This window comes from Centroberyx affinis, unplaced genomic scaffold (genome assembly GCF_046629955.1).
Source record: "Centroberyx affinis isolate AG114_WGS23_722 - 3 ecotype Tasmania unplaced genomic scaffold, CSIRO-AGI_Caff_v1 ptg001579l_1, whole genome shotgun sequence".
In the NCBI taxonomy this organism is placed as follows: domain Eukaryota; kingdom Metazoa; phylum Chordata; class Actinopteri; order Beryciformes; family Berycidae; genus Centroberyx; species Centroberyx affinis.
In genome coordinates this window covers 55,922-64,973 of record NW_027280029.1, presented here as the reverse complement: position 1 = coordinate 64,973, position 9,052 = coordinate 55,922, and the positions used below count along the sequence as shown (strand labels likewise).

At 39.1% G+C, this 9,052-nt stretch overlaps 1 protein-coding gene across 1 annotated transcript; it reads left to right on the top strand.

Annotated features, from left to right (window-relative positions):
* Positions 1–1,655: 1,655 nt before the first annotated feature.
* cox8b (cytochrome c oxidase subunit 8B) lies at positions 1,656–4,211 on the top strand. The gene is made up of 2 exons (XM_071527834.1): positions 1,656–1,895; positions 3,835–4,211. The coding sequence occupies exons 1-2, from the start codon at positions 1,788–1,790 to the stop codon at positions 3,928–3,930; spliced, it is 204 nt and encodes a 67-aa protein (XP_071383935.1). The 5' UTR covers positions 1,656–1,787; the 3' UTR covers positions 3,931–4,211.
* Positions 4,212–9,052: the final 4,841 nt, after the last annotated feature.

The following is a 9,052-nucleotide window of genomic DNA, read 5'->3' as shown; positions in this document are numbered from 1 at the left end:
GCACCCTAAACATTCTAGAACTCCATTATGATGTCCCAAAGTGTCCTAAACATTCTCAAACTCCATGATGATGTCCCACGTCCTAAACATTCTAGAACTCCATTACAATGTCCCAAGTGTCCTAAATATTCTCAAACTCCATTATGATAAATATACACACTCTAGAAATACATTATAATTTCCAAAGTGCGCTAAATATTCTACAACCCCATTATGATGTCCCAAAGTGTCCTAAACATTCTAGAATGTCATTATGATGTCCCAGGTGTTCCAAAAAATCTAGAACTCCCTTATGATGTCCCACATGTCTGAAACACTCTAGAATTCTATTATGATATCCCAAAGTGTCCTAAACATTCTAGAACTTCATTATGATGTCCCACAGTGTCCTAAATAATCTAGAACCCCATTATGATATCCCAAAGTGTCCTAAAATTATAGAAGTCCATTATGATGTCCCATGTGTTGCAAACATTCTGGACTTTCATTATGATGTCCCCAAGTGCCCTAAACACTCTAGAACTCCATTATGATATACCAAGTTTCCCAAGCATCCATCCAATCATTCTAGAACTCCATTATGATGTTCCAAGTGTCCCTAAATATTCTGCCATTATGTGCCATTATGATCCTGAACATGATGGAACTCCATTATGAGGAGACAATAATCTCAAACATTGTAATGCTCAATTATTGTAGAATTATTGTTATTGTTAAGCAGTTATTTCATTCATGATTCCCACTCTTTCTTTGTTTGTTTGTTTGTTGTTGTTGTTGTTTTTTTTACATTCATTCAGTGTCAATTGGTCTTATCTTGTGGTGGCATGTTCCACAGATGCCTCTATACCCTTGAACAGATCACTCCAAAAATAGGGGGCATTAAATAATTCATCACTGTTATCGACCTCTATTGGTGACCAGTGGGAATTGCAACAACATCGACAGGTCTCTGGCACAGCTTACTTTTCATTGACACAAATAAGTCAATTTTTTACGAGAGGAGCAAGCTGTAGCTAATTAGAGCAGAGGTCCAACATAACGTCTAGGGAAGAGCTAATACTGTATATCACCATGTTAAATACTGGAAGAATAATACTGCTTTATCGTTTGCTTTTTTGGCTTGAGAACAAGGCTTGAAGTGTGTTGATGCCGATCGCCCACTGGTTCCGTTCTCTATCTATTGAGCAGTTAAAAATGTGACCATAAGCATATTAATGATAATTCTATGATATACTTTCTCTTTGATCACACATTTTTCATTTATTGTAGTTCCCCTTTTTATGCCTACATAAGTGTCATTGCTAATGGCACAAATCTGTAATGTGATGACATATTCACATTTTGACACAAACAAAAACGGACTGTTTACAGCTACAGTGTGGATTCCTGTGTCATTGCAGCCCCGGCAACAACAGCGCTGCAGTTCTCTACGCTGGCGGCAGATGAAGGCAGCGCCTGCGGGCTGCAGAGCCTGACTGGCGGGGTGAAATGAGGACACGCCGCGGGTCGGTTGGTCGGCCGGTCACGGTGTCAAACATATCTGGCAGCGAGACGGCCAATTAAATTCCGACGCCGCCTTCGGGCTTCCACTCCTACGCTTATACCAAACAGTTTTAGTACATTACCGCCCCCCTCCTCCTCCTCCCCTCTCTCTCTCTCTGACCTCACATAACACTCCGCGCTTGGCAGGTATTAGACACCAACTGAAACCAATAGGACTGTAGACTTTAAGCAGACCTCATTTGCCATCTTCGTTTCGTCTCAGTAGCCGCACCAAGGCATCAGCTATGTCTGCTCTGGCCGTTTCTAGCCTTCTGAGGAGCGCGGCGAGGACTCAGCTGGTCCCCGTGGCCAATCTGACATCCAAACCTGCCAAACACAATATCACAGCGGGGGTAAGTTGACAGTCACTTCGCTGAATTATTACAGTCCAAAGCGCATTGGCTCTGAATGACTGCAGCCGACACATACATGGGCAACAGATATTGTCTGCAACCGTTACAAAATCGACGTGGACAACACAGTGCGTCGGCTAATGAGAGATGAAGTTATTGCATTAAAAAATAAGTGTAGGTCGTCATTGTTGCCTCACGGCCATAACATGACATGGCATCATAACTGGCGCACTTTCCCTTAACTGCGTCAAAGTTTGCGTGTTGGTCATATAGTTTTTTTTGTGTCTTCATGCTGAAAATATTTTATGTTTTCAATACGAATGTGAAAGAAGTCTCTTTTTGCTGTGTACCTCATGCATAAACAGTAACTTATCTAAACGTTATGCTGGTCGACAGCCGTTGTGCGTCAGTGTGTATAACGCCATGATACCGCCTAATTCCTACACGTAGTCATCAATACACCCAGGCAGCTCAGACCTAAATAGTAAGTAGGCTATGAAATGTCGACTGACGTATCGATAAATACATATAATATAGTCTAATATGTCTTTTCTCACAATGCCCGAGATAACACTCCCATTATGTGGAAGCTTGCTCTCTTTGAGACTGTTACCCAGTTGAACAGGTTCCAACTCTGCGACCTTGCTGTTGAACGGTCATACCAACCAAATAGAGACAGAATGGGCCCAAAGTTCATTACAGTAACTGACTGTACAGGAGGCTGGCTTTGGACTAGCTGCCGAGAGACTTCGGCATTTAGGACTAGCCTTATTTACCTTAAATTCATGTGATTTTTTGACTAATACAGCTATCAGTAACAAGTCGTTCATGAGACTCAGGGGCGTCAGTTCACCAAACCAGAAGCAAAGAGCCTGTATATGGCACCAATTCAACCTCCATACTTGCAAAACCCACGTGTATCCATTGGGGACAAAGTGAAGATATTTGGTCAATGTTATATGTAGGTCACCAAACTATCAGTTGAGGGGGAAACGTTGGTCCTGAATCCTCACTAATGTGATTTATTTTTTTTAGAAATTGCCCTCCATTCATATAAAAACGATCAATTTTGGACTCACTGCTGCTGCACGAGCAGTTCAGATCTAGGCCCGTCGTTGCCTGGTCGGATTTAAAATAACCGTTCTCAGGAGTGTCGGTTTTGGATTTAGTCCTTATACAGACTGGAGAATTTGGGACTAGCTTGATTGTGCAGCTGTTTGTCTTTGCTTTCTGCCAAAGATAAGTGCCACTTAGATTGCTATTTTAGGGCCAAAATATGGGTCAAGTACAGTTGTTGTTTCAGTGGAAGGTCATTGCTATGCATAAACATTCATAAAGAAATATACAGTATGTTTCATTTATTTCAGGTAGTCATAATACAGTAAAAAAGACTGGAACAATGAGATGTAAAACAGTTGAGCTCTCAAGATATTTGTGTCTGAATTAGCTAATAATTATAATTCTATTATTAGGCAAATTCTCTTTTCTCTCTTCTCTTTGTTTCGCTATGACAGAGATCATATCAAAACATTCTGTCACTAAACCTAGTCTGAATCTGCAGTTTATACTCTACAGACATTTCATGCAGTTTAGTATTAAACCTACAGAAATGTTTTCAAGTAGGGATGAAATGTAATAATCCAAAATATTGTTATTATTAGCCTATGAGATTCTTGCAAGAAAATAATCCTGGCTGCCATGTGTATTGTATTGTTGCTGATGTCATCTTAAAATGCAGTTGGGGCGGAGCTTGTATGTGGTGGGGGGGTGGGTGGGGGTGGGTGGGTGGGGGGGGTGGCATGCAAAAACACTTCCTGAAGGGAAACTCGAGTGTTTCCTCCGACAAAAGCTGCTACGAGGGAGACAATGAAGCAGCTATTGCCGTTCAAAAATCAACCATGTATTTGTGTCCCCCCCACCCCCACCCCCCACCCCACAGGAGCAGGGGATCGCACTGACAGTCATGTTCGCCACCATCCTGGGTCCGTCCGGCTGGATCCTGGCTCACCTGGAGGACTACAAGAAAAAAGAGTAGAGAGGAAGAAGAGGAAAGAGGGGAGTTAGAGGAAGAAGAAGAAGAGGAGGAGGGAGAATGGGGGCATCAAGCAGGCTCACACCACATAGCTGGGATATGAAGGATTTGTTGCATCTCTTGTTTCTCTCTCTCTCCTCCGTCTTTCCTGAGAGAGAGAAAAAAGAAAAGAAGCGAGACCAGTTTTTCCCGCCGCTTTTTCCCTTCCATATGCTTTGACTGCTGACAGTACACAACTGTGAACCTATCAACCACTTACCAATAAACGAATGTACCAAACAATACCTGCACTGGATGTGTGTTGTGTATAGATGCTCATAAGGCATCATAATAGCACATTAATAGAAGCACATTGTGAGTGCATGATAATTATTACAGAGCATGATATAATGTGCGAAAGATGTATGGGGATTGAATGTACGGGGTCATTTTGGTGTGGTGGGACAGTAAAAATCTGCCGTACTGCACCTTTATTTTTCTCAAGTCTCAAAATATATGTGGGATTCTCATCATATGAATCAAATATGTGCTAGCTAAGGTGCCATTGGCTTTTCTATGGGGACATTAGCGGGTCAAGTTGCTAATCCAAGCAGCTTAGATTGTGAGCCAGACACAACAGTCTAGTGCTATTGTATTTATTTGCACCACATTAATCCCATTTTGAGCAATAGTAAGCAGCAAGGTAAACAACCTTATAGCTATATAGCTTCAGCTGTATACTGTACCATACATTTAGATACACACACAGTCACACATGTATCATGGCCTAAACCAGGGTTTGGGCAAGGTGTCTAAATTTACAATTTTACTTTACATTAGTACTATGTAATCAGTGGTGGAAGAAGTACTGAGATCTTTTACTTAAGTAAAAGTAGCAATACAACAATGTAAAGATACTCCATTACAAGTAAAAGTCCTGCATTCAAAAGTAAAGTAAGTCCTGCATTACTTCAGTAAAAGTACATAAGTATTGGCAGCAAAATGTACTTAGAGTATCAAAGTAAACGTACTCATTATGTAAACTGTCCCCATTTAGAGAGTTATATTTTTCATAAATTATTGGAATATTAATACTGATTTATTGACATACATGTACATGTAAGCAGCATTTTAAAGTTGTCAACGTGAAGCTAATCTTAACCATCTAGCTATACTTTTGGGTAGTCTAATCTATAACAATGCTATTTTATAGTTATTTTATAAAAATGATCAAATGTTTTAAATATAAAATATTGATCTGAAAAGTAACTAGTAACTATAGCTGTGAAATATGTAATAGAGTAAAAAGTACAATATTTCCCTCTAAAATGTAGTGGAGTATAAGTAGAAAGTAGCATAAAATGGAAATACTCAAGTACAGTAGAAGTACCTCAAAACTGTACTTAAGTACAGTACTTAAGTAAATGTACTTAGTTACTTTCCACCACTGTATATAATTACACACATAACAGATTGGACTACACTTTTCTGTGTGCAAAAGTTTACAATGCCTTTTATGGCTCATCTGTGTTTAGGTCAAGTCTTCCTCAGGGCATCTTGATGAACACTGAAAAAAAACAAAAAAACAAACAAACAACATACAATACTAGAGGTAGCTGGGAAAATTCAGATACACACACACTTACTGATCAGTACTACAAGGACTTTGGACAGGAGCGTGCAACCAGAACAAAACAACTTCAGATGTCAATAAAGCAATGGATATTAACAATGCTTACTACTGGACAGAGGACTCTCAGGCATAATGTATCCACTGGCAGCCATATTGGAGGCCCTCCACTATTGGATAACAGTAGCTGTGAACAGGTGGTTGCTGCTCTGAAGCATAGGCTACACCTTGGCCATCTCAACAGAATTAAAACAGAAATAGTTCATTTCTGTGCTGTTTTTGACTGGGAACTGATCATTTCATCACAGATACATCTGATTGATTTTGTATTTAGATAATGTTAGCTTGTTAGCTATCTTACTGCAGTGATTCTCAAACTTTTTCATATCAAGGACCCCTAATTCAGTCCACATTAGAGCCACGGACCCCCATTTGATGAGATTTTGTCTCTCAGATCCAAATCTGAGAATATTTTTATTGTTAGATATGATTTTGTCCAGAATTCCATGACTATCTGTATTGCAGGTAGAGAGATAACAGAGAAACTATGATCGAAACAGTCATTCTTCTACATTCTCTAACTGTGTTAACTTATTGTAAATGAAATAATGCTGAAGTTTAACAATTCACCAATTTGCTGGGGACCCCCTGGAACCCCCTCAAGGACCCCTGGCGGTCCCTGGACCCCACGTTGAGAACCACTGGCTTACTGTATACTGGTCAGCTAACTTAGTAAGCTACAGTAGCTAACATATCTAGTAGAAGCTAGTGTGGGTAGCTGCATGTTAACATTAACAGAGGTTGCATTGCTAAATAAGCCTGCTGGCTAAGTTAGTTAGCTAGCTAACAGTTTGTTCAGGTTAACTGAGCTGACTCTTCTCAAGCTAACTCAGAGTGTTTTGGAGTAGACTGTTTACTGTGGAAAAATATCCACCTTTACTTATCAGACTATTCACTTTGACTTAGAATGTTAATGGACCTACAGCCACACCACAACAACTTCTCCAATGAACCTCCATGATGAAGCCAGACGTGCAGGTTTGATATTATATTTTTACATTCATGTATGTATATATCTATGTATGGATATGAGATTTCTGGTGTGTGGACATGGAGCCAGGACGTCTGGAACATTGTTGATGTTAGTCTTACCTAAGAATCATTGCTTATATTATCCATATGTGTTTCGGCACCATGTAAGGTTAAGGTATGTACTTTGGAACTGAGGGAGCGAATAGAGGTTGCTTACTCTGATCTATATAAAAGGCCTATCCCTATCCTTCCTTTGTCAGTTCAGTGCTATAGCTTGTCTGTAACATTGAATTGAACCGAGCTCGTATTAAACCTGCAAGAAGAAAGCTACTCTTGTCTGAGGAGAACATCATCCCTGGGAAACACCCAATTACAAGGTTGTAGATTTTTGACACAAGTGGAAAGCCTCTATACCTATACATGAATCACATAAGATAGGGAAACAATGTCAAGTACATTAGTTTTGTCGCTCTATAATGTTTACTTTATAATGTAACTGGACTCTGACTGTAGGCTGCTCTTACTTGAGATTAGACTAACAGCAATGTAGGCTATGCATGGCTGCAAATATCTGAACCAGCAGGCTTATCTGACCACACACACACACACACACACACACACACACGTACACTTCAGAACCGGCTGTGTGTGTTGGTTTGCTATTTGCTATGTGTTGGCTTTCAACGAACATAGCCTTCTGGTTCGTAGCCAAACACACACACACACACACACACACACACAGCCTTTCTGTACACATTAACCACAGACTACCTTTGTGCAGCTGACAATAGAAAAGCCCTATCTAACCCCTCCCTGTAATAGCATTCAATACATGAAAGTTGTTACAGTTGTTTTGCTCATAATACTGTATACAGTTTTCAAATAATGCATTACATTATTCTGTACGCTTAGTGGTTAGTTAGACTTTCTGGTTTCTGGATTCATCAACACAAACCTACAGGAAAGGAACTTTTATTACCTTGGTAGAATGTGGCTAGTACCTTTTTCCACCCATCCAGTTTCTCAGCTGGTCTAGAGAACTGATTTCAGCCCATGTCTTTATTTTTTTAAGTTAAAGCTATAAAGCTTCACCAATGCCATTGTTCTCAATTGCTCTCAACTGTCTGGTTAAATAAAAGTTTATTTTAATATAATGAGGATTAAACATCTTCAGACTGTACACCAACTTTTAGAGTGTACACCAACTTTTAGAGTGTACACCAACGTTTCGGCTGGGCTTCAACCGATATGGAAGTCTCATTAGAATCAGTTCAGGTTAAGGTCTTCCCATAGACAACCAGTGTAGTATTGATCAATTCTACAATAAATATGTAATCTGTCAAACTGCATCATATCTATTGTATCAGAGGTGGAGCACACTGACCGGACCTGTCCTAATACCATCAACTTTAAACACGTTCACTATACTAGAGCCACATACAAACAAATACCAATGAAACCCAAAGAAATATGGGGAAAATTATGTAGTACTGAACTTACTCTTGTTCACCAAGTTATTTCAATGCAAAACAGGGTGACTGTCACATTAAAAATAAGACATAAGAGACAAGTATGTATTTTTAACCAGTTTTACTTTAAATTACAGTCCACATTAGAGTTAGTAGTTATATATACAGTTACAATATAAATAGGGATACATTAAATATATATTCTCTCTGTTTCATAGACTCGTTCTTTTGCATACATCACAATATTTCAACTTCACAGTCTATGATTGAATGTCTTTCTCCTTCTGCCCTTCTGTAGGTTCATATTTTACCATCTAAAAATAAAATATTTGAAGTGCGTCATTCCAAAACGTTATATATATCCATTTGGAGAAAAAAACAACAAAATGCATCTAAAATTCATAAGTCTATTGCAAAAATACAGCTGATTCTGTGTCTTTGGCTAACTTTCAAATTAAATGACAATCCATAGTTGGCTTTATAATCTGCCTGCATTTATTTGGTAAGAGAAGTAGTCACTTTTTTTCAAATGGTGGATGTCTCGTTTGATAGTATATTCTGTATTTGTTCGTTTTCTCCCTCTGAACAGTAGAAATCACCAGTGTCTTCATCTAATCATGAAATATTCTTTAAAAATTACCCAGTATTTCCAAGTCAGATGAGTCCATCTTCAAAAAGAGACTTTGCAAAAACAAGTATGTTGAGTGATAGCAGGCTCCATGCTAACACTTTAGCACACTATGTTGAGTGATAGTAGGCTCCAAGCTAACACTTTAGCATACACTATGTTGAGTGATAGTAGGGTCTATGCTAACACTTTAGCATACACTATGCTAGGGCTGGACGATAATTCAATATTATCGTTTATCGTCTTTCAGTGGGATTATATTGTGATGATATGGTGATTTTGGGATATTGAGACGCACAATTCTGCTGTCTGAACTGATGAGAACAAGCAAATTTTATTTAGAAACTCAGACAAAATGAGGTATGGTAGGAATATTATGTGAAAATT

Coding starts and splice junctions, on each gene's coding strand:
- cox8b (XM_071527834.1), top strand. CDS start 1,788: ATGTCTGCTCTGGCCGTTTCTAGCCTTCTGAGGAGCGCGGCGAGGACT. Junction 1,896..3,834: donor AACACAATATCACAGCGGGG/GTAAGTTGACAG, acceptor CCCACCCCACAG/GAGCAGGGGATCGCACTGAC.